We start from the raw sequence: 24,089 nt of genomic DNA on the forward strand, positions 1-24,089 counted from the left end.
GCCATCGAAGTTTCGACCCAAACTTACATCACTAGCGCCAGTTCAGCTGCGGCAGAAAAGTGTAGTGTGGCTGTGCACCTGAAATACTGCCATACCCTAAAAGAGCCAGGGTGATAACTTGGGTAGGCAGGCAGCAGAGTTTCAAACCCATTGCTTAATTAACGATTAAAATGAGCCATAATTAATAAATATAATGTAAATTACACTAACCTTTTAAGGCGAAATAAAAAGAATGCTTAAAGTAAGATTTAACACACGTGTAAATTAAAAGACGATAGTTTCTTTGTTGTTTTTCATCTTCTCCTGTTTATATTTTGTTGAAAATTTTCATATAAATATATAAATAGTGAAAATGTTTTGAGTACGGGGTTCGAAAGATAAGGAGTGGCACTTTTCAAATGCTTTGACGAATGAACAAATACGAACTAACAAACCAAGAATGCGTTCGTCTGTAATTGCCCTCAAAATAAAATTAACCCTAAAGTCAAGGATATCGCCCTATTTATACCTGTTACTCGTAGAGTAAAAGGGTATACTAGATTCGTCGGAAAGTTTTGTAACAGGCAGAAGAATGCGTTTCCGACCCCATAAAGTATATATATTCTTGATCAGGATCACTAGCCGAGTCGATCTAGCCATGTCCGTCTGTCCGTGTGTCCGTATGAACGCTGAGATCTCGGAAACTATAAAAGCTACAATACTGGGATTAGGCATGCAGAATCCTGAGATTCCTGCGCAGCGCAAGTTTGTTTCAGAAGAGTGCCACGCCCACTCTAACGCCCACAAACCGCCCAAAACTGTGGCTCCTACAGTTTTGATGCTAGAATAAAAACTGAAATGTTTTGTCCTTATCAATACCTATCTATTAACTCAAAAAAAAGTTTTCTGCGCCCACTTAAACGCCCACAAACTTCAAAAAATCGTAAGTATGAACGCGGATATCTCAGAAACTATAGAAGATAGAAAATTGGGATTTCAGATTCCGATTGGGATTAGATTCCGTATCCTTGTACGCAGTGCAAGTTATTTACGCGAAGATGCCACGCCCACTTCAACGCCCACAAGCCGCCCAAATCTGTATCGCTCACAATTTTTATGTTAGATAGACAATTTTAACTGAAATGTATTAGTCTTGTTAATACCTATCGATGGACCCAAAAAAAAGTTTGCCACGCCCACTCTAACGCCCACAAACCGCCTAAGCCTGTGGCGCCCACATAACCATATATTGAGATCCCGATTTTTTTACGATTTTTTCTTAATTTTAAAGTAATTTTACGAAGTTTTGGGGTAACAATTTTTTTGAAATAGAAAACAACTTCTCTCTTGAGCGAAAACTTTTCCAAAGAGTAAAAGCATTTTCTAAAAAAAAAGATTATAAAAATTCTTTTGAGTTTTATTTTATTTGAAATTTGAAAAAGAGTAACGGGTATCTTGTTCTCACCCCTTCAAATGGTTGATTAAAGTGTGCAAAAAATGTATTTAAAAATTAAAACTTTTTCGGTTGAGTTTTAGACCCTGCAAAACGTCATCAAAGTTTATTTAAAAATTACTCGTACGACATGTATACCAGCCATAACTTTTATCAAAAATTGTAGAGCGTCCTATTGTCACCATATACTTACACCGCCTTGTCTGAAACGAATACAAATCAATAAAAAATCTTATTTATAAACAGAGAATGGGGCGGACCCTACTAAATTTGCAGTAGTATCATACATACATATGTGCTCATGTACGTATTGTTTAAAATCAAACATACAATTCATTCCATTTCTTAATGTATTGTACTGTTTGGAATGTATTGTTTAGCGAAATTTATTAAAAGTACTCGATGAACTTCACCACGACGTCGATTGGCGCAGCAGAGACATCGGCTTGTTCAACACTATATAAGATCATCCACGCACAACACAAATTCGATACGGATCTGATTCGGTTTATATCATAATTACCACACCCCGAAAATTAACAAAAATGATGCAAATCAAGTTTCTATTCACTTTCGTCGCTGTCCTGATGCTGGTGGTCCTAGGAGGCAAAGAGGCCGATGCTGTCGACTGTCTTTCTGGAAGATATGGAGGTCCTTGCGCCGTCTGGGACAATGAGACCTGCAGACGAATTTGCAGGGAAGAAGGACGAGTCAGTGGACACTGCAGTGCCAGACTTCAGTGCTGGTGCGAAGGATGCTGAGTTGAAATTTAAATTTGCGTTACTAACAACAAAGTAAATTCAAATATTTGCAAGCAAATCGTTAATTGACCTATTTTTTATGTCTTTCCTCGAAAATTATCTATATTTTCAATAGATACTTGGTTGTTCTTTTTAAAAAAGTTAGAGTCGTGTAGGTCTAATCTCAGACCTTTTTAATAAGGTCCCATTCCTGAAACAAGCATGGGACTAGAGATGATTAGCTGGTATTGAAATTTTAAAAATTTAAAATGGATGTAAAATCTCTGTCAAAGTAAAATTATATTTACACTCGTTTTGCTGAACTTAAGCACGATAATGTTAGTGGCTGCAACATGTACAGATTCCGGGCTACATAAATTCTACTGTTCAGTTGTCGATTATCAATACGATGCGGATCCAATTATACCCGTTACTCTTAGAATAAAAGGGTATACTAGATTCGTCGGAAAGTATATAACAGGCAGAAGGAAGCGTTTCCGACGCCATAAAGTATACATATTCTTGATCAGGATTACTAGCCGAGTCGATCTAGCCATGTCCGTCTGTCCGGATGAACGCCGAGATCTCGGAAACTATGCTAGCTAGGCTATTGAGATTTGGCGTGCAGATTCCTGAGCGCAGCGCAAGTTTGTTTCAGCAGAGTGCCACGCCCACTCTAACGCCTACAAACCGACCAAGCCTGTGACGTCCACAACTTTCATGCTAGATACAAAATATTAACTGAAATGTATTGGTCTCGTCAATACCTATCGATTGATCCAAAAAAATTTGCCACGCTCACTCTAACGCCCATAACGCTTGAATCTGTCTATCGCCGGTAGGTGGCGCATTTTAATCTCGCTTTGCTGCTTGCATATCTCCATTTTTCTTTGGTCCCTTCAGCTGAGTAACGGGTATCTGATAGTCGAGGAACTCTACTATAGCGTTCTTCCTTGTTTCGTTTTAACTTATTTATTTAGTTGGCTAACAATTACACCAGTTTACAAAAGAAAATTGATGAAATACGCCTTTCAGGAAACCTTTGTTTTCCGGTAAGATACATCTCCCTGATTAAGAAAAGGGCACTTAAAATTTTTTCTATGGTACCAATTTTTTTTTAAGTGTAAAAAACGTTTTTCGCACTTTTTTATTTTCTAACTTGAATTGTGATAAACCGAATTCGGTCATTAAGGACTCATTTTACAGGTAATAGAATGCCCTTTAACTTTCTTATACACATCATTAAGTTCCATTCATTAGTTCAAAAGCTACACTTCGTCAAAGTTGAAAAATTTGGAAAAAAATCAAAAACGCTGGCATAAATGGCTTCTTTAAAAATACACGCGTAAAAACCGAAATTAGTTTTATGTTGTTTTCTTGAAGGCTGAACCATAACGGAGAATATGCGCCATAGATCACGACAATCCGTTGGTAAATCGATTTTTAACAGATTTTTAAACGTATATACCCAAGTTCAGTATTCGGGAGCAGCGGCCGTTAAACGTTATTTTAAATTTTCAGTGTTGGGGAACGTAAGAATTTGGTGCAAGTTGTTATGCATAACGTCAGTTTCCTTGCTATTAGCGCTGGGCAAGCTAAAAAGTATGCGATTGCAGTTACGAGGAAATCATTTTTATATATTTTTAGCAAGGAAACTGACGTTATGCATAACAACTTGCACCAAATTCTTACGTTCCCCAACACTGAAAATTTAAAATAACGTTTAACGGCCGCTGCTCCCGAATACTGAACTTGGGTATATACGTTTAAAAATCTGTTAAAAATCGATTTACCAACGGATTGTCGTGATCTATGGCGCATATTCTCCGTTATGGTTCAGCCTTCAAGAAAACAACATAAAACTAATTTCGGTTTTTACGCGTGTATTTTTAAAGAAGCCATTTATGCCAGCGTTTTTGATTTTTTTCCAAATTTTTCAACTTTGACGAAGTGTAGCTTTTAAACTAATGAATGGAACTTAATGATGTGTATAAGAAAGTTAAAGGGCATTCTATTACCTGTAAAATGAGTCCTTAATGACCGAATTCGGTTTATCACAACTCGAGTTAGAAAATAAAAAAGTGCGAAAAACGTTTTTTACACTTAAAAAAAAATTGGTACCATAGAAAAAATTTTAAGTGCCCTTTTCTTAATCAGGGAGATGTATCTTACCGGAAAACAAAGGTTTCCTGAAAGGCGTATTTCATCAATTTTTTTTTGTAAACTGGTGTTATCTGCTAGCATATGCTTAACTGTGGATAAAATAGGATAAAATTAATAAGTATCTATTGATTCAATATGTCTTAATCGGAAGAGTTTAGAGTTTACATCAGAATATTCCCAAATTTGCTTTTTAATAAAAATGTTGAGAAACATGTACTGTTTTATTCAGTTTATTCCGGTATTGTATTAACAAAGCCCCAAAGTCTGTTATCCCCGGATAGGTTAATTTTGTTGAATTTCTTGTGATAAATTTCACCACGACGTCGTTTCTGGCCCTATATAAATTAATCCGCGAGTTGTGTAATCGTTACAGATATCAGTTCTCTCAAAACGTAAAGTTTTCCAAAATCGTACTAAAAATGATGCAAATCAAGATCTTTTTTACCCTCTTCGCTGTCCTGATGTTGATTGTTTTGGGGGCCAATAACTGCGATGCCGACTGCCTCTCCGGAAGATATAGGGGCTCTTGTCTCGTGTGGAACATGAAAAAGTGTAGAGATACTTGCAGGCAAGAAGGACGAACTGGAGGACATTGCAGCACGAGTCTAAAATGTTGGTGCGAAGGATGCTAAATTGGATACCAACTAGAAAATTAAGACAAAATTTCAAAAATTTCGTTATATACTTAAATAAATATGTATAAACGTATTAAGTTTTGTTTTTTCAGGTTATTTATATCAACTCATTTTGCTTAACTATGCTTCTATTTTAGTAATATTTGTGTCTTTTTATCCCCGACACGCTTAACCTTGGTTTCAATGGGATGATCTCAATTTCGGATAATAAAAGTCTATTCGTATTTTACTGAATGCGTGTTTACAGATTATACACAATAAAAGATTAAAATGTTGACTTTTGAAAGGAAGTCAATAACAATGTGAAGAAGGTTTGATCAGCAGTTAAGATTGATCAGCAGCTGCAGCTGATGTGGGATTGATATCTTTAATTTTAGTGTAAACATCACGACCTATTTTTGAACTGATATATTTTTTAGTAAATTAAAAGATCAGGTAGCGCGTGCTTTAGAGTTCATAAAAATATGGATACCATTTATTAAAAAAGTTCCCTTGCGTAACCTGGATAAAGATAGCCCACTTATGAATGTGGTATATTTATTTTAAAATGAACAACTTTTACTTTATTTGCTGTATTTGAATTTCGCGGCTTCTTCTCGGCGTTGCCCCCACCCACTAGTATCCCGGCAGGGCCGGACTTGGTGCTGGTGTTGGGGTTCGTGGCCGACCAGCTCCTGAACCCGTACTTGCTGGGCTTGCTTTTGCAACCTGGTCATCAGGTCCTCGCACATCCCCACCCTCTACGACCGGAACCACCTGGCGGAAACGTACTTCCTTCTGTCCGCGAAGCTGGAGCAGGCCTACATATACGCCAGCCGGAGCTCGTTCAAGTTAAGAAAAATGTCGTGGGAGTTTTACTGCCACATGTTGTTAATAATAATTAATATAATAATTAAGCAACGATCGAATTCAACAAAACCGTCAATATAAAAGATAGTGTACAGAATAATTTATTTGTAAATAGTTTCCCTTGATTTTTCAAGTTTAAAGTAGGTAAAAAGGGGATGCCAACTAGATTTCTTGACCAGTGTGGAGTTGCCAGCTCGATTTCTAGGACGAATAAACTGGAGGACAAATATCGATAACTTCTTTTTGAAACCGATTTATTCAGAGTGACAGCTTGACATATTTTTGATATATTCGATAAAATAACAGTGGTATATTTCCGGACGGTTTAATTGATCGATAATTCCGCGTATACCCCTAACTGAGCTGTAATTGTTGTAACTTGGTCAGTTTTTCAGTATTTTTGTGTTTGAGCGTAAGGAAACGTAAGCAACGTAAGCATCCGTAAGTGTCAGTAAGAAAGCGAGATAAAATGCTGTTGCTCTCCGAAAGAGAGCGTAACCGAGAGAGGAGCCGCCGGGAATAGAGAAGGAAGCCATCGATGTTGGCTTGCCAAGCATCGATGTTACCGATGCCTTGAAAACATCGATGACATCGATGTTTCTCCACCTCTACCGGACGGCATAATTGATCGATAATTCCGCGGTTCCACCCCTACCGAGCTGAAATTGTTGTAACTTGGTCATTTTCCACGGCTGTGCGACTAATTGAATTTAATCAACAAAGTCGGAGTAAATAAGTGCAAAGAGCCAGACGCAGCGCGCACCAATCCTGAATATCCAGTGGATCTCGTGGTACAAAATGTAAATTTAAAAAAATTCCTGGCGTGGGGTTGACCATAACGCATACATATACTCATGTGTGCGTGTAGAGTTCCATTATAAACTAAAGCACGAGTGAATTTACGTGCAATAAATTTAAAATAGAAGAAAAGAGTTGTAGGAGTTGCAATAAAAGCAGCGTTAAATCGATTTCGAGTGCATGTGTGTGTGTGCCGAGTGTTCGCATGGGTTTGTTGCAAATGTAAGAAGAAGAAGCAACTCACGCGCTACTCTCTTCCTTTCTCTCCCCCTCCGCCCCGTCCCCTTTAAGCACCATAAGCAGCTGAAAGTTGTAGCCGCAATAAATTCAAAAATTACCAGATATCTGCTAGTTTGCAGTAGTGAGAAATAAACAAAGAGACGAAAACGATAGAGCTTCAGTTACTAAAACCAGGTATGTAAAAAATAAAAAGTGCGCGCCCTTGTGTGCGTGTGTGAGTGAGTGGGTGCCCAGAATACGACTCGACTTAACCTCAATTCGCCCCAACTGATTACGCTAGGCGGCAACTGAACCTTCCAGTGGGATTAATCATATTAAAATAATGCATCCATTCTTGCTATTTCTTAGTCAAATATTCTCGTGTGAGCTTAGGAATTGGGTTCTTGTCAATGAGCTACTGCTACCGAATTAATTATACTATGCGAATATGAATATTTGTGGAAATCGCTCTTATCGCCTCGCTGTATACATAAAAAACAAAGTTCCGCCATCTGTTAGCACGTGTGTGTGTGTGTGTGTGTTTGTGGTCGAACATTTTTAATTGTCTTTGATTTGATAAAAAAAAAGAATAAAAATGAGGAGAGCCTGGGAGAGTAAATAAAAATAAGAAAGGTATTGAGAACAGCAACAACAATGACGCAGGCACGCACACAACGAAGGCAATCAAAACACCAAGGTGTGTCTGTGTGTGTGAAAGAGGCAGAGCCAGTTTACCGCGCTCACCTTTTGTTATTGTTGCGTTCATTCGCTTCAGAGCTGCCAACTCTTGAAATTTATCAATTTAGGGGTTAAACCCTTAAAAATATTATAAAAAAAATATTCTATTAAGGTAAATCATAAAGAAAATTTTTTCTAAATAAACATGACCATTCTTGAAAAGCATTTTTGTTTATTTTAAGAAATGGCGACAAATGTAAGTGTTCAAAACATTAAAATGTACAAGTGAACTTACACTCTTATTAATAGGCAGAAGGTATTTAAAAAGTTTTTACAAATTAAAAACAGTTGGCAGCTCTGTCTACCCTTTTGGTGCTTGCGAGTGTGTGTGTGTGTTTGTGCACAAGGTGAGCGAGACGGCAGTTTCAGCCTTCAATTTGCGGGTTTACGTTGATTCTAATTAAATAATTCGTTGAAATCGGGCTCACTGCTTTCTGTGAGGTCCGATTGTGATACACACACACATGCATATAGGCAGCGCTTTCCTCGTTTTCCTCAAATTTTCTTTGTGAAGCGCCTCAAGTTTCGACTGGCTTTTTGAGCCTGGTTTTCGTTTTGGCCGTTTGAAAACTTGAAAAACAAGTTACTTCTGAACTCAAACTCTCCCCAGTTTTGGCAGTCGCCGTCTCTACACTCTTCTCTCGGTCTCTCCCCAGAAACAAACACTTGCCGCGTCGCCATCCGATTGTTTGCAATTCGCAATTGTCTTTTTGCCAGAGGCCAACGAACAAGTCTTGAACTTGATGGTCGGAACGAAGTTGAAGAGTGTTAGACGTTGAACATTTTTACACAGATTCAGTTTTAACTGCCGCACGACTTGGTCATAATGTTAAAATTACTTTGGTTAATAGCCAAGATGATTGTGGAAATGTAGGCCTTTTTGGAAAGTAAAATTCTCAGCTGAGTTCAGAAATTAAGATTACTTACTTACTTAAGATTTACTTTTTAATCTGATCAATCGTACTCCTTTCTATTTAATTTGACTAACCCAATTGTTCGGCATTCGGTTTAATTTGATCAGTACATATAATTTTATACAAAATAGTTATGCCATGTTTAAATATCAAATATTTTACGTTCCTAGTATTCGACCAACATTGCATTTTGTAATTTCTTAAAAAAAAGTTCAGTCTATCAACAAGAATAAATATAAAGAAAGAGGGATCATTAACAAGTTGAGGTTTTCATTTAATTTTACTTTAAAATTGCTTAAAAATATATCTTCCTCAACAAATTCGACAAATATGAGACTTCAATTTATACAATTTTGTTTTAAAGGTACACATGATTTTACAAAAGGTGAATTTATCACATTAAAAGTCAGGAGACACAGGTGGAACCCAAATATCTGATAATTTGCTGACCACGTACGAAAACCCAGCTAATTGGTATGATACTGCCGACTTGGTATGACAGGAGGCACATTAGATTCCATTGCGAGTTTAATTCGATCAGCGTTGTATACGGTATTCACTTCAATCTGCAGAATTCCAGGCCACCAATCTGAAATTAGCACAGGGATAATTAGAACATGTGAAAGCACCTGGCGTAATTATCAAACATCAATAACAACCAATGGAAGGGCAAACAAACCTTCGTGCGGCGCCTGGAAGGCGAATAGTTTTCTGCCTCCCTTTTTTCGGTCCGGGGATTTCGGTGCACCTCGGACATGCGCTGCACCCAGTTGATAGTTGCATGTGAACTTTGAACTTTTGAGCTGGAAAGTGGAAGGCGGATTTGCATTTCCTATCGCCGTTGCAGGTGCCTCGAAAAGAGAGAGGCTCTCTCCGCGACCTCTCTTTCGCTTACTCTCGCAACCGCCGCCCCCGCTGCATTTTTCATTGCGCAATGAGCGAGGCGAATCGATAACTGCAAGGTTTCCATGTTTCAGCAGCTCAACTTTTTCGCGTATACAGATTTTTTCGCCCGTTTTATTTTATTTTCATTTTTTCGAAGGAGGTGGGCCGCCGAATTCGCTTCGATTCAAGATGGGAACATGTGTTTTTATGGTTCCGCCATTGTCATGGTGAGATGCACTTTGCTTTTTTTCGTCTTCATATTTATTTTTTACTTCCTCTCTCCGCACGCACGCGGCTGTGTGTGTGTGTGTGTGTGTTGGCGAGCGAGGCGGTGGAGGAGTACATCGTGAGTGTGTAAAGTGTAGCCGTGGCAGAGTTGTAGCTCGCTAGTGGTCCGTTTGGTTTCTGATTTTCGGTTTCGTCGATTTCATTATGTACTGCAATAGTCGGCTAAAGTGCTCTGCCGACGTCGCTTTCCGCTGTATACTCGTTGTTCTTGTGTGGGTGCGCTGCTCTCTCGCTCTGCGGCTCTCTCTGGCAGGAAACAGGGTGTCTCACTCATATGGTCTGATCACCCCTTCAACCACATGGCTGGGCAGGAACGAAACACCCTGTTTCTTCCCAGCAACTTGTTTCCTCTCTTCCTCCAACGTTGTTGTTGCCTTCTGCACTTACGTAAGCTTTCCGCCGCTCGATTCTTATCCAAATTCTAAGCGCCATTTTGCGACGATTTGCATGCGGCGTTGCTCGGTGCAAGTAACTGCTGATTGTTATTATTCACTAATAAGCAATGGTGCGTAGAGCATATTTTATGCCCTGCGACTGCAGTGTTTTCAATGCGCGCGACGAAGGTTTTTCAGTTGTTGCGCCGCTGAGTTGCCACCCTGTTTTAGCTGCGGCAGCAACGGAAAATGAATTCCAAAGCAACACTGCGCGCGCGCACTCTCCCGCTCTGCCTCTCTACCTTTTCAGAGAGCGCACAAGGTCTCTCTCCGTCCCCGCTCTCGCTCTCTCTCTCTCTCTGCTGACTCCGACTGACTGGCCGTCGTCGTTTCGCCGTTTCGTTTTAATCGAAAATGTTTGCGGCGGCGTTAAGATGTACGAAAACGTTTTCTCGCCAAAATTGTGTGAATAGAATAGCAGTAGAAATCTACCGAGAAGAAAAATATGCCTTAAGTCGCCCTGTGTGATTCAAAGGTAAAAGTGATCGAAATAAACATAAAAGAAAAACTTAACTCGGGAACGGAGCCCCAGCCAACTAAAAAAAGGTGAAAATTTAGATTTCGGTGTGCCAGTGAGTGCGGAAATAGTAGTTGCAAGTGCAAAATACTGCGTAAAACGTGAAAGTTTCCAATAACACCACAATCCAACGGCAGTTTTGTAGTAAATATACATACGCGCCCAGTACATACATACATACATTTCGAATATACACAGCCGAATATCAACCGACGAAGCTAACTGCTTATTGCTTATTGCTGATGTAAGTGTAATAGGGGCGGTGGGCGGTTGGGGGCGTGGAAAGTGCAGAGGGACATTATCCTTCAAGTGCACTTGGTGTGCGGACTCGGATTCAAACAACATTCGTGTTCGTGCCACTGAAAACTTGTGAAAAATACAACATTTTTAGGTTAGGTCAATTTCAATTGGTTTATATACACACGCACACAAACCCATATACAATGGCATAGCGAATACATATAGAAGGCGCACAGACAAAAAGTCGTCGACGGCGACGTGGTTGTTGTTTGTGTTGCTGCTGCTCTGCTGCTGCTGCTTCTCAGCTCACACACACTCGAACGAGGGTGGAGAGGAGAGCCGCACACATACACACGCTTTGAACCATTGCTTTTGGCTTGCTTATGAACTGACTGTATTTTTTCAACGTAGTGTCGTTTTATTTTCGTTCGTTGATTCGTCGTTCTTTGCTCAGTTCGTGCGCTTATCTCGACTTTTGCTTTGATGCGCCATTCGCATGTACTGGCGAGAGCCAGCCAGCCCAGTGTAGTGCGTTGGTGTGAGTGTGCATTTAAATGGCTCCCCAATGAGAGCATCATTTTGTGGCCCTCTTTTTGTTCACATCTTTCTTCCTCTCGCCTCGCCTCCGCCTCCTGGCTCCCCATCCGTCGTTTGTTGTTCTTGCATTGCCTGTTTTTCATTCGGTTTTGAATTTACACAAAACGTTTGCCGTGCTTCTTCTTGCTGAAATAGTATATATGTAGTATATATTGTACATATTTCTCTACACATCCATATGTTTTATTTGCAAAATTTATTAATAGCGCAGCGCCAGACTGCGAGTGTGTGAGTGTGCCAAAGTGAGAAAGTAATTCAAAAAACTAAATATTAATTCGCGATGAATCCTCTTCGTATTGCAGTTGCTTAAAAATCGAGTGCTGTGTCTAACAATTTTTGCATATTTTCCGCTGCCTGCCTTTTGTGCTGCGTATTCTGTGCTCTGCTGTGTATACACATAACAAAACAGATAAGATAACATTATACGTGTGCACGTAATAGAGCGAGCTGAACAAAAAAAAATGGAGGGAAAATTTGCCCACATGTCTCCCCAAAGCACTCGCACACACACGCACACAACGCCCCAATTTGGAGCCTCTCTCGTCAAACATTCAACACACACAAGCAAATGTGTTTGGTATGCACTAATGGCGGATCCAAAAAGTACAATAACAACAAAGGCTGCTAGAGAGCGCAAAGAGCGAACTTGTTTTACCTTTTTTTTTTGAAGGATAGTTGGTGGTGGCAGAAGGAGAGATGGCTAAAGCTTTTGTGCGGCTGTACAGTGCTCCAATATTTGTTTACAAATGCTAAAAGGGGGCAGCTGTTGGTTCGATGGGGTGTTTTAATTAGTTGGAGCAGGATGATCCTCTAGACGGTTTCCATTCACCATATATTTACTCTGCGCAGCTTTTGCGCTCTCTCTTGCTCTCTCTCGATTGCCCGCCAAATGCTCGCTGTGCTTGTGTGCGTGTGTGTGTTTGGCCCCAAACGGGTGAAATGCCTTTTTGAAAAAAATCAGCCATATACTGCGCCTCAACAACAAATGCGGCTCTCTCTCTGGTTCTCTCTTTGTGGCTGCACCACCACCACCGTTGTAGCACCACCACCTTTGCATTGTTGCGTTTGCTGCTGCTGCCTTTTCTTCTTCTTATTCTTGTAAGTTGTAGATACAGAATATGTACCAGCAGTACTCCCTCCCCCAACCCGCCCCCTTGGCGATATCGGTATATAAATATGTTCTCTGTATGTGTTCGAATTCTATGCAAGCCGATGTCGTGCATGGGGCATTTGGCACCTTCCACATCCACGATAAATACACACACGCATTCGAAGGTGTATACAGAAAGCTCGCTTAGGAAGTATTTACTGTACCGCTAGAAGCAATAACAAAGCGCGCGCCCAATTCCGGTTGCACGTACACACACTAAATTGAACTCTCCTCCTTTTGCCTGGAACTTCCACTCGACGATCTCCTTCCCCTCTATATGTACCATTCTCTTGTTATTGCTCCCAGCTCCACCATTCCATTCCATTCCTATTCTCTTCACCTTTCTCTCCTCCCCCGAATCCAATATCCAATACAAAGACATCGTTTTCCACTCTAAAGTTTTTGTGATACGGCTAAAGAAGAAGAATTACTCCGTGTGCTTTTTATTTCACCTTTTCGTTGGAATGTGCAATCGTTTTGAGAAGTCGTCTAGATATAGACCAATTTGATCAATCAGCTGTGCTATATTAGCAAACCTGTTTTGGGGAAATGTGAGAGAATAGTGTTATATTGCCTGGTAAAGTGTTTATCTAGTAAATTTTTAGTAACCATGACCTGTTTAATTCAAATAAATTTAATTTAGTTAATGTTGTTTAGAACATGATCTTGAAACCAACTCAGATTAATGACCTTCCTTTTCATTATTTACAGTGATAACCATAAATAACTCCAAAAGTTACGTGGCAGAGGCGAATCACCGGCGCAGCGACACCACAAGATAACGAGCAGTCTTACCAATTTCTCTACCCTAGCACTCTAGCGCATTTGACGCTTGCGGGGCGACCAAATGCATAGACAACATATGTCGCATCCACGAGCAGTCCAAGACCAAGAGTTGCGACCCCGACCGTTTGTTGCATACTACATACGCTCCTAGAGGGCGGCCACTCACCCAGAGTAGCAAGTGAGTCCTTGCACTTGGGCAGGGATCCAGGGATACACAGAGTGCTCAGCAAGCAGGAGCAACTGTACAAGATTAGAGGCTCCGCCGAGAACCGAGCAACGAAAAAGATGATGAAACGCACCCGTGTCGACGAGGTGCAGTTTGGCACACGACCCGGACCACCGACATCCGGTGGCGTAGGCGTTGGAGTCGTGGGCGTGGCTGGAGGAGGTCCAGCATCTGGCAGCGGTGGCACCGCTACCGTGGGCGTCAATACTACGGGCGTGACCATTGGAACTGTTGTGCCCGGTGCCCACAACCCCACCATAAGTGGAATTGGTTCCATTCACCATCGCATCCTTACCCCACAGCATGGAGGAGCCCAGACCATTGCCTATTTGCCGTCCACCACGCCGACGGCCACGAATTTGAAGACCACAAGCTCGATTGTGGACAGCACTACCGCTGGAGCAGGAGCCCAGGTGGCCGTGGGGGGTGTAGGCGCTGCAGCAGGCGGTGGAGGCGTGGTGGTCTCCACAGGCAGCACGGGAACACAAACATTACAGTATACCACATGTAAGTGATCATCTTAACGCCATTATAAAATGTTTCCTAAACTGATTTGTCTACTTTAACCCTGCAGCTTACAGCGTGGCTTCAATTCAGGCGGGTGGAACTCTCAAGGCCAGCACAGCGGATGGCCCCAACACAGTCCAGATTCATGTGACCGGAGGAGCAGGAGCGAGCAATCCTGTTAGCGCACAGACTGTGTCAAGTAGCTCACAAACGGGCACAATCCGCCAGCGTACAATCAGCGGCACCCAGACAGTGGCCACTGCCGTGGGCAATTTAGCGACGATGTCCCAACAGCAACCAGTACAACAGCCGTCTTTGGCCACCGCCCAAACGCCTCCGTCGTCCGTTGTTGCCAACAGTATCCCAGTGGGTGGAACTACTCCGCCGCAGGGACAATCTGGCAATGCCACGCCACGCTTGAAAGTGGAGGATGCTTTGAGCTACCTGGACCAGGTTAAATACCAGTACGCGGACCAGCCTCAGATCTACAACAACTTTCTCGACATCATGAAGGAGTTCAAGTCGCACTGCATCGACACACCCGGAGTGATTGAGCGCGTCTCTACACTCTTCAAGGGACACACCGAGCTAATCTACGGTTTCAACATGTTCCTGCCGCCGGGATACAAGATCGAGATTCATTCAGATGCCCTCGGCTGCTCAGTGCCAGTGGTTTCGATGCCCTCACCAACGGGAGCGCCAACGAGCACGGGAACGGTGCACATGCTCACCGGAAACAGTCCGATGTCAGCTGCCGGACATATAACCATAAAGACGACCAATGCGGCAACCTTAACATCGGGAACAGGAGCTGGGGCAGTGGCTGCAGCGGCAGCAGTGGCTCAGATCCAATCTGCTGGAGCTGTAAATCTAATGACCCATGGTGGAGCATCGCTTACCCAGACCACTATCCATGCTCTGCAGCAGCAAGCAACGCCTCCCCAATCACAATCTCCTGGCGGTGGTCATGTCCACGTGAGTGTAACTAACTCACCGGCGCCAACTGCGGTAGTGCCCGGCCAACAACCAGCAGGGATTTCCGTATCGGCGCACAATGTACCGCAGAATTACTCGAGGGATCGAGAAAGGGCCACCATAACGCCCACGGGCCAAGTGGCTGGAGCAGCGGGCAACGCAAATGCCGCCGCTAGTATTGTGGTTGGCGGACCTCCAACGCCGAATTCCCTGAGTGAGCTAAGTCCCCATGGAGGTGGGGCGGGAGCGGCCCAGCACAACCTGCATCACATTCAGCAGGCGCATCAATCAATTCTGCTTGGCGAGACCGGACAGCAAAATCAGCCGGTGGAGTTCAATCACGCCATAACCTATGTAAATAAGATCAAGGTAACGTCTAAACAACATCTTAAAACTATGAGGCTTACTTATGTTGTTTTTATCTCTCCCAAACAGAACCGTTTCCAAAACCAACCGGCCAAGTACAAGAAATTCCTGGAAATTCTGCATGCCTATCAAAAGGAGCAGAAGGTGATGAAGGAGGGCAGCCTAAACCAGGGTAAAATGCTCACCGAACAGGAAGTGTACACGCAAGTGGCCAAGCTCTTTGGACAGGATGAGGATTTGCTGAGAGAGTTCGGTCAATTTCTGCCCGATGCCACCAACCATCAGTCCGGACAGTACATGCCCAAGTCGGCGTCCGTGCATAACGATCATGGCAAGCGGCCTACGGCCACTTTAAGCGGTGGAGCGCACATCACCATGTCTACTGCATCGCCAGCACCAAGTGGTTCCCCTCTGCATTTGGGCGCTACGACTCTTCCGCAGATCGACAACAGTGCCCATGCAGCTGCCATTGGAAATCTGTCGGCGGTGAACACCAGTGTCAGCATTAAGACGTACAACAATAATCAGCAACAGCAGAATCATGTGATCGGTTCCGGCCTAAATGCGACGCGAAACGATGTCCTCTTCGAGAAGGACTATCACGCGGGACTGCAGCAGCAGGCGCATCAGCGAGGAGCTGGAGTTGGAGGCCATCATCATCTGGCCGGAACTCCAGCGGGCACCAATATCGGGCGGCCTGGTGTGGGAGCCAGTGTGATGGTGTCGTACGAAAAGGAGCACCGGAATAATCACCATGTGCAGAAGTACGTGGGTCACGCGCCAAATCCGAATCTTTCGCATGGCCACAATGCAAAGAAATCGCCCAGCTATGGCATCACATCGGTGATTGGTTCCATGCCGCACATGTCTGACAACTCCCTGGATCGTAGTTCCCCGGGCATTAGTTACGCAACACCGCCACTGCCCTCTGGTCACCATGGGCAGCATAATTCCGGTTCAGCTTCAAGGCGACCGGGTGATGATAGTTTAGCCGGACACTACGCTAGTGGAGCACCGCCTGCTAAGCGACCGAAGCCTTATTGTCGGGATGTAAGCTTCTCGGAAGCATCGAGCAAGTGCACCATCTCCGACGCCGCCTTCTTCGACAAGGTGCGCAAGGCGCTGAGAAATCCAGAGGTGTACGACAATTTCCTTCGATGCCTGACGTTGTTCAACCAGGAAATTGTCTCCAAAACGGAACTCCTTGGACTGGTATCCCCGTTCTTGATGAAGTTTCCCGACCTGCTGAGATGGTTCACCGACTTCCTGGGACCGCCAACCGGTCAATCGGCTGGTGGAATAATTGATGGCATGCCCTTGGCTGCTACGCAACGTCAGGGAGGCGGAAGCAGTAACAGTTCCCATGATCGAGGCAGTAGTCTCCAGAGTACCGCCGAGTACGTTCAGGATGTGGATCTGTCTTCGTGTAAGCGACTAGGTGCGTCCTATTGTGCGCTGCCCCAGTCCACAGTGCCCAAGAAATGCAGCGGACGGACCGCTCTCTGCCGGGAGGTACTCAACGACAAGTGGGTCTCCTTCCCGACGTGGGCCAGCGAGGACTCCACCTTCGTGACATCGCGGAAAACGCAGTTTGAAGAGACAATTTACAGGTGAGACCAGTTCTTTTTAAATTCTATAATCCCCACCCCTACACTAAAAACGTCCCTTGTCTAATCGAGACTATTCCTTTGGTACTTTTGTTTACTTTCTATTTACTTTTGATTTTCTATAGCTGCGGTTAAAAAAGCAGTAACGTTTAAAAAATCCTTTAAAAAAATGTATCTTAATTTATAAGCGTTTTATAATTTTCATTGAGTTTTAACCGCATCTATATTTTATTATCAACTACACATCTGTTGTTTTGTTTTGGATCTTCTGTTTCTTTGGCTTTCGTTTATTTCAATTAACCAATACGCACGCTCTAAACAAAAGGAATATTCACAGAACGGAGGACGAGCGTTTCGAGCTGGACCTAGTTATTGAGGTGAACAGCGCCACGATCCGGGTGCTGGAGAACGTACAGAAGAAGATGTCGCGCATGTCCACCGAGGAGTTAGCCAAGTTCCACCTGGACGATCATCTTGGTGGCACCTCCCAAACGTTACATCAACGGGCCATCCATCGCATCTATGGCGACAAGTCGGGGGAGATAATTCAGGGAATGAAGAAGAATCCCTCGGTGGCAGTGCCCATTGTACTGAAGCGGCTGAAAGTCAAGGAGGAGGAGTGGCGAGAAGCGCAAAAGGTAAGTGAACCTACGCATTGCTTTACATATATGTAAATTAAACAAGCACTTTCTTTTGTGTAGACCTTCAACAAGCAATGGCGGGAACAGAACGAGAAGTATTACCTCAAGTCCCTCGATCACCAAGCCATAAATTTCAAGCCCAACGACATGAAGGCACTGCGCTCCAAGAGTCTGTTTAACGAAATCGAGACGCTATACGATGAGCGTCACGACCAGGAGGACGACGCCATGGAGCCATTTGGGCCGCATCTGGTGCTGCCCTACAAGGACAAAACCATTCTGGACGATGCCGCCAACCTGCTGATCCACCACGTGAAGCGGCAAACTGGTATCCAGAAGCAGGAGAAGCAGAAGATTAAGCAGATCATCCGACAATTTGTGCCTGACCTCTTCTTTGCGCCCCGGCAGCCGCTGAGCGACGATGAACGAGATGACGGTAAGTTATCATAGGCGAACATTCCACCCAGTACACTCACCTAGTTCACTTTGAATTAACACATGCGATATTCATATTTTATTTTGCGCTAGCACCATAATTTACTTCTGTAGCTGTTATTACTAACTAATCATCGAAAGAAGATGGCCATTGGTCATCTTCATCATCCGTACTCAAGATAATAATATTTATATTAATTTTTTATTAAAGAAATAAAGCTTTATAGTCGTGAAACGTTAATCAGCCATGTAAAAAATCCACTGACAAAGATTTTTTTTACAACAAAAATAATTTGGAAGTTATATGACTATTGCATGACTAATTTTCATCAAATTTGTAAAGCTTCTTTTCTTTAATTTTTGTTCGATTGTATCTTATAACATAGTGAATGTTTTTCGTTTCTTTTTCTTTTTTCTTCTTTTTTTGCAATGAATAACAAAACCAAAATAAACCAATGAAACAAAATTTTGTAACGTAACAAACAACCTGTAATTAAACAATACGAAACCAAAACTGGACTCCAATGCACAAACAACCACTCACTGACTCCTGAACCACATCGAATATCCGAACATATCTGTTGTGCACACCGTTTCTCTATATAGCCTTTCCATTTTTGGTAGATGACAATACGAAAATGGACGTGGACTCGCCACTGGGCCGCACAGAGTCGGCCCGAAATTCCAAGAGTATGCCTAGCGAAGGTGCATCTCCGGCGCGTAGCAATGCAAGTAGCAGCAGCGGAACACCGGCGGGGATTAAGAAGGAGACGGATGACGCTAAGGCGCCAAGTGGATCTTCTGCAGCAGCGTCCACAGTAACGTCATCTTCAGCGACGAATGCGGACGATGCGACACCATCAACATCTTCGGCAGCAGCGGCCGCAGCAGCTGCGTCGTCATCTTCTGGAGCCGGATCCGAGGGCAAGCCAAAAGATGACCAACTTTCGTCCCACAGAGATGAAGTAGGCAGTAGCAGCACCCCTGGCGCTGTCTCGAGTCCCAGACAAGCTCAAGACTCCGCAGCAGCAGGCAGCGATGTGGAGATCAAGTTGGAGCACCCAGCGGACTTTGCGAATCCTAAGCTGCTGCCACCACACGCACACGGGCAGCATGAAGTGAGTTAAAATGATACTTTTCACTGGAATATTTATTTAATAATTACCTTTCCTCTATCCAGGACGAATCCTATTCGCTTTTCTTCGCCAACAATAACTGGTACTTATTCCTGCGGCTACATGCGATCCTCTGCGACCGACTACACGTTATGTACGAACGGGCGCGCCTGCTGGCTATCGAGGAGGAACGTTGCAGGGTGAACAGAAGGGAGAGTACGGCCACTGCGCTGAGACTGAAGCCCAAGCCGGAGATCCAAGTTGAGGACTACTATCCGACCTTCCTCGACATGCTCAAGAACGTCCTAGACGGCAACATGGACTCGAATACATTCGAGGACACAATGCGAGAAATGTTTGGCATCTATGCCTACATCTCCTTCACGCTAGATAAAGTAAGTATCTTTTTGGCTAACTAAAGCAACTAAATAGTTGCTGTAAAACCATTTAAAAGATTTATTTATATATGATTGCATATATAATTCATTGTTTTTTTTCTCCCTTAGGTGGTCTCGAATGCTGTTCGCCAGCTGCAATATTGCGTTACAGAGCGAGCCGCCCTGGATTGTGTTGAGCTGTTTGCCACGGAGCAAAGGCGGGGCTGCACCGGCGGATTCTGTCGAGATGCACACAAGACCTTTGACCGGGAGATGTCGTATCAGCGGAAGGCGGAAAGTATTCTCAACGACGAGAACTGCTTTAAGGTGTACATTGTAAGTCATAATAAAACCGACATACTTGAAACACGAGCTAACAAATACTCCCTTTGCAGTACAAAATTGATTGCCGTGTAACCATCGAGCTGCTCGACTCTGAGCCCGAGGAAGTTGACAAGCCGGCTGCGCTGAAGGCCCAGAAGTTCAGTAAATACGTGGAACGATTGGCGAATCCTGCGCTCGGCGGTGGCGGGAATGCCGGCTCGAACTCGGCGCTAGGTAACGACAACATTGTAGAGGCGTCCGATATCAAGACGGAGGAGGAGGAAGATACTGCCGAGGTGAGTGTGAAGCAGCGATGGCAGCGATGAGATGTTCCGGAGCCGGAGCAGCTTTGTGTGGTGTGTGCTTGAAGAGTGGTTAACCATGTTGTTTTGTGTATTTCGTTGTTTATTTCGATTACGATTACGTTTACGTTTTTGATCCCAGTTCTACTCATGAGTTGTGTTTTCGGTACTTCCACTGTACATACAAACCTGTCACCTGATTTAGACGATGGACAAGACAGCCCACATCCTACCGTACTGCATACTGCATTCTGTATATATACGTATCTCTCGGTTTTCGGTTTTCTATCTGTTGTTTACATATCAATTTCCGCCGCTGCACTTCCTATTATTTATCTCTCCTCGTTTCGCCAGCTGGAACTTTATTTCTATTATTGTATCTTTTCGTTTTGGTATCATTTATCAACATGCCGCCAACTTATTAATCGCCGCCATTTCGTATGCATACAAATGAAAATGCTGCCTGCATACGAGCAAAGAAAATACATAAAAAGAACAAGAAAATATTCACTAATTAATGCTTTTTTGCATTCTTTTCTCTCATTTTTTCCAATTTATTTTTTCGTACCAGGTCAATTCCAAGGCTTGAAATAACATAGTTTTGATAATTTCATTGAATAAGAAGAAGAAAAAGTCATATTGCAAAATGAAATAGTAATAAATGAATTTGTTTTTTGATTACCAAAACAAAAATAAGAGAAATTGAAACACCAAACCTTTTCACCCACCACCAACACCACCACCACCACTACCACACTCAACATCCACCGCCACCCACTCACACACATTAAATGTAATGCATTGTTTGCCCAGAGACACCAAACAAAAATTTGCAATAACCAACGAGGAAACAAAACCCAAAGTACACACCTCGATTAAATGTAGAATTCCACCCACAAACAAACAACATGCATAAAGACAGACATGTAAAATAGTAGATCATGATAACAATAACGTAGGCACGCGCTTGTTGCATTCCCTTCTGATTTCGTTATGCCTTGAGTTAACTTTAGCGATAGACAGTCTGATAAATCGGGTGATCGAAGATCCGGCATCGAAGATGTTACGATGTGAGGATAATGATGATGAGGATCAAGATAAGGATGGTAAAGGTGTGGTTGGGGTGTGGTGTGTGTGAGTGCTGCTGATGATGATGAGGATCTGATGATCAGATTATCGTGCTACCCGTAGGCCTAAATTACACCGTACACAAATGTATATATTAATTATCGTGTTTTAACTGTACATAACGTAATGCTAATGGTAATCGGTCAATGTATGTATTATTATGTGTAAAACGTTAGTAGCTAATTTTGTAAAGGAAGCAGCCAATATCTTTTAAATTCGGTAAACATTTTTATATCTAGGCATAAGAACACACACACTCCACACACTCAATATTGTAAATTAAATAGCACACACAATCACAACTGTGGACGTTACTGGAGAGTGAAAATGAGAAATATATCTGGAGCAGCCCATTAAAAAGAGAAATTTGAAGTTACTGTGACAGAGGGATGGGCATGATGGGGTCGGGGATTATCTTTTTATCTGGGGTTAGTGCAGCAATCGAACTCAGTAATTGCCACACAGACTTAAGTTTAAGCAAGGTAAGTCGTCATCGCATCGTAGAAATCTTCGTTTCACTTACCTCTAAGTCTAAGTTTCGTTTGTTATTGTTAATGGTACTGGTTATATGTGATTGATTTGTTTCGTTTCGTTCCGTCCCCACCCCGTATTTTGTGGATTTTGGTTTGCGTGTGAGTCCCGTCGTCTTAGGCTTTGTGTTTTTGGCCTGGTACCCCTCCGTCATCTTGGCTTCTCTGTACCTCGCTGTAACTCCCGTACTTTAACTATTTAACTGTCCCGTAAATCTACAATACACAACCCACACATCTCGGCATTCCCAGCTTAAAGTAATCTCGTAAATTCTGTGAGCATGTTGAATTGCCGCCGTGTTTCAATTGCTCTTGGCTGCATTGCCGCCGGCAATTGTCGCAATTATGCACAATAAAGACTGATTTTTGCATTGTTCTCATTCCAGTTGGTCCGCCGAGGAGGAGGAGCACGCAAGGCGCGCTTTTTGTTGCGCAACAAGCGCCGGTCGCAGCTGCACGAGGAGCAAGTGCGTCAGTTGTTCGAACAGAAACGAAGCCGCAGCGAGCAGCAGGCGACTGCAGCGGCGTCAGCAGCGGAATCCATCTCGGTCGACAACATCATATCAACGAGCAGCACCTCGGTCGTCGGCAGTAACAATAATAATAACAACAACAACAGCTGGGGCGGCAAACGACTGCCTGAGAGATTGGGTACCCCACAGGTGGGCCTGGCCGAGCAGTACGCCTTCAATGATCGCGACGAGATCACCACGAATCCCAGCAACGGGCGATGCTTTGTGACCAGCAAGAATCTCAAGCTACTCAAGTACGATGCAGTGCGTCGTGCCAGGAAGGTGAGTGTTTCGTTCGGGTGCGGTTTCCAAATTAAAATGGAAAAAACGAAACCAAGCCATACTTTGTAGATCATTTCATACTAGCCTTACTGATTTTCCATTTTACCTTTCCCCCTTACAGAGTCATTGCCGCGTCACTCAGGCGAAATACGCCCACTTCCAGACCTACGTAAACAAATGGCTACAGCAGCATGTCAGCGAGCAACTGCAGCAGAACTGCATCGACTGGCTGCTGGGCAAGACGGCGGACCAAATCAATGCAAGCGGCTGGGGATCCGCAAGCAAGACTAAGACGATGCAGCAGAAGGACACTTCGAAGACGCCGTATCGCATCTACAACAGGTATAAGGTGGTGCAGACCGCAGTCAGTGGTTTAATGAGTGGCGCTGCTCCAAACCCAGATGGATCGGTCCAGGCGGTCAACTCCGCGCCACCAGGCACTGTTTCGGCAGTAAACAATGTGCTGGCCTCATCAGCAGTATCCTCGACCTCCCACTCGGTATGCAGCAGTAGCATTTTGTCCGCGGACTCGACCACCAATGCAAATTCGCCCCCACAACAGCAGCATTGCAATAGTGCTGCAGCAGCAGTGACCACACCAAATGCAGAGGCACTGCAGCAGGTGCGCCCCATGGAGAGCTAACCGAAAAGGACGGCAGCAACAATAGCAGCAGCAGTCGCTGCTTGGCCAGATTCATTCACATGACGATGAAAAGGAGAAGACGTTGGAGGATTTTCCAGCATTGGAAGAAAAGTTTGTTTTTAAATGTGATACCAGTTCCTGGACGCGGTCATTAAGATTGCAGCTAGAACGATCCCACATCGACTGGTGCAAGTCCGGCATGGCATCGGGTATTGGATATTGGATATTTGATCGAAGGAAAGCTCTGCTTCATTTTGTACAAAAAGTCATTTAATCTTAGGCGTTTTGCTCCTAAATAAGAATTTTATAGGCTTACGTTACATAACTTTTAGAATTAGTTTTACCATGGCAGCGTCTTGTTTTATTGATGCGCTTTTAACATTAGGGTCTAAAGTCGATATAAAACCACACACACCTTAAACACAATCGCAAGCCCACATTATAAGTCACGTATATTTTAAACGTTTGTTTGCACTGCAAATCAATCGAGACAGTTGTGCTAGCAATTAGGATCCAGAACACGTCTGTTTAGCCTTTTAAGATTTTATAAAGCCACGCCCTTTTACTTTTACATAAATGTAACGTATTTTTTATACAAATCAAATAGAACGCCCACACAAACCTTGTACAATTCCTTGTGAATACTATTCATTATATTTTACGTGTATAAGGTCATTAAAGTAAGTTGTAAAAACGTAATGAGCAGATTAAAACAAAAGTTTATCAAAAGTGAA

General features: G+C 43.3%; 4 protein-coding genes across 11 annotated transcripts; 3 read left to right on the forward strand and 1 right to left on the reverse strand.

Moving 5' to 3' along the window:
• The first annotated feature begins 1,915 nt into the window (after positions 1 to 1,915).
• LOC108019683 (drosomycin-like) lies at positions 1,916 to 2,258 on the forward strand. The gene has a single exon (XM_017087575.4). It carries the CDS (start codon positions 1,978 to 1,980, stop codon positions 2,191 to 2,193), a length of 216 nt encoding a protein of 71 aa, XP_016943064.3. The 5' UTR covers positions 1,916 to 1,977; the 3' UTR covers positions 2,194 to 2,258.
• A 2,398-nt stretch (positions 2,259 to 4,656) lies between these two features.
• On the forward strand, positions 4,657 to 4,967 carry LOC108019726 (drosomycin-like). The gene has a single exon (XM_017087646.4). The coding sequence runs from the start codon at positions 4,755 to 4,757 to the stop codon at positions 4,965 to 4,967; it is 213 nt and encodes a 70-aa protein (XP_016943135.1). The 5' UTR covers positions 4,657 to 4,754.
• Positions 4,968 to 6,463: 1,496 nt separating this feature from the next.
• On the forward strand, positions 6,464 to 24,089 carry Sin3A (SIN3 transcription regulator family member A). 8 transcript variants are annotated; one of them, XM_017087640.4, is made up of 12 exons: positions 6,464 to 6,619; positions 13,311 to 14,118; positions 14,186 to 15,462; positions 15,529 to 17,069; positions 17,392 to 17,704; positions 17,768 to 18,143; positions 18,749 to 19,260; positions 19,323 to 19,652; positions 19,764 to 19,970; positions 20,030 to 20,254; positions 22,305 to 22,712; positions 22,834 to 24,089. In XM_017087640.4, exons 2-12 carry the CDS (start codon positions 13,671 to 13,673, stop codon positions 23,353 to 23,355), a joined length of 6,159 nt encoding a protein of 2,052 aa, XP_016943129.3. In that variant the 5' UTR covers positions 6,464 to 6,619; positions 13,311 to 13,670; the 3' UTR covers positions 23,356 to 24,089. The 8 variants fall into 8 exon arrangements, with proteins under 8 accessions (XP_016943129.3, XP_016943128.3, XP_016943127.3 ...); XM_017087639.4 differs by lacking the exon at positions 6,464 to 6,619 and adding an exon at positions 6,661 to 7,031; XM_017087638.4 differs by lacking the exon at positions 6,464 to 6,619 and adding an exon at positions 10,471 to 10,856.
• LOC108019727 (uncharacterized) lies at positions 8,956 to 10,293 on the reverse strand. The gene is made up of 3 exons (XM_017087647.4): positions 9,408 to 10,293; positions 9,168 to 9,372; positions 8,956 to 9,077 (listed from the first exon to the last, which is right to left on the reverse strand). Exons 1-3 carry the CDS (start codon positions 9,456 to 9,458, stop codon positions 8,956 to 8,958), a joined length of 378 nt encoding a protein of 125 aa, XP_016943136.2. The 5' UTR covers positions 9,459 to 10,293.

This window comes from Drosophila suzukii, chromosome 2R, assembly GCF_043229965.1.
Source record: "Drosophila suzukii chromosome 2R, CBGP_Dsuzu_IsoJpt1.0, whole genome shotgun sequence".
Lineage (NCBI taxonomy): Eukaryota > Metazoa > Arthropoda > Insecta > Diptera > Drosophilidae > Drosophila > Drosophila suzukii.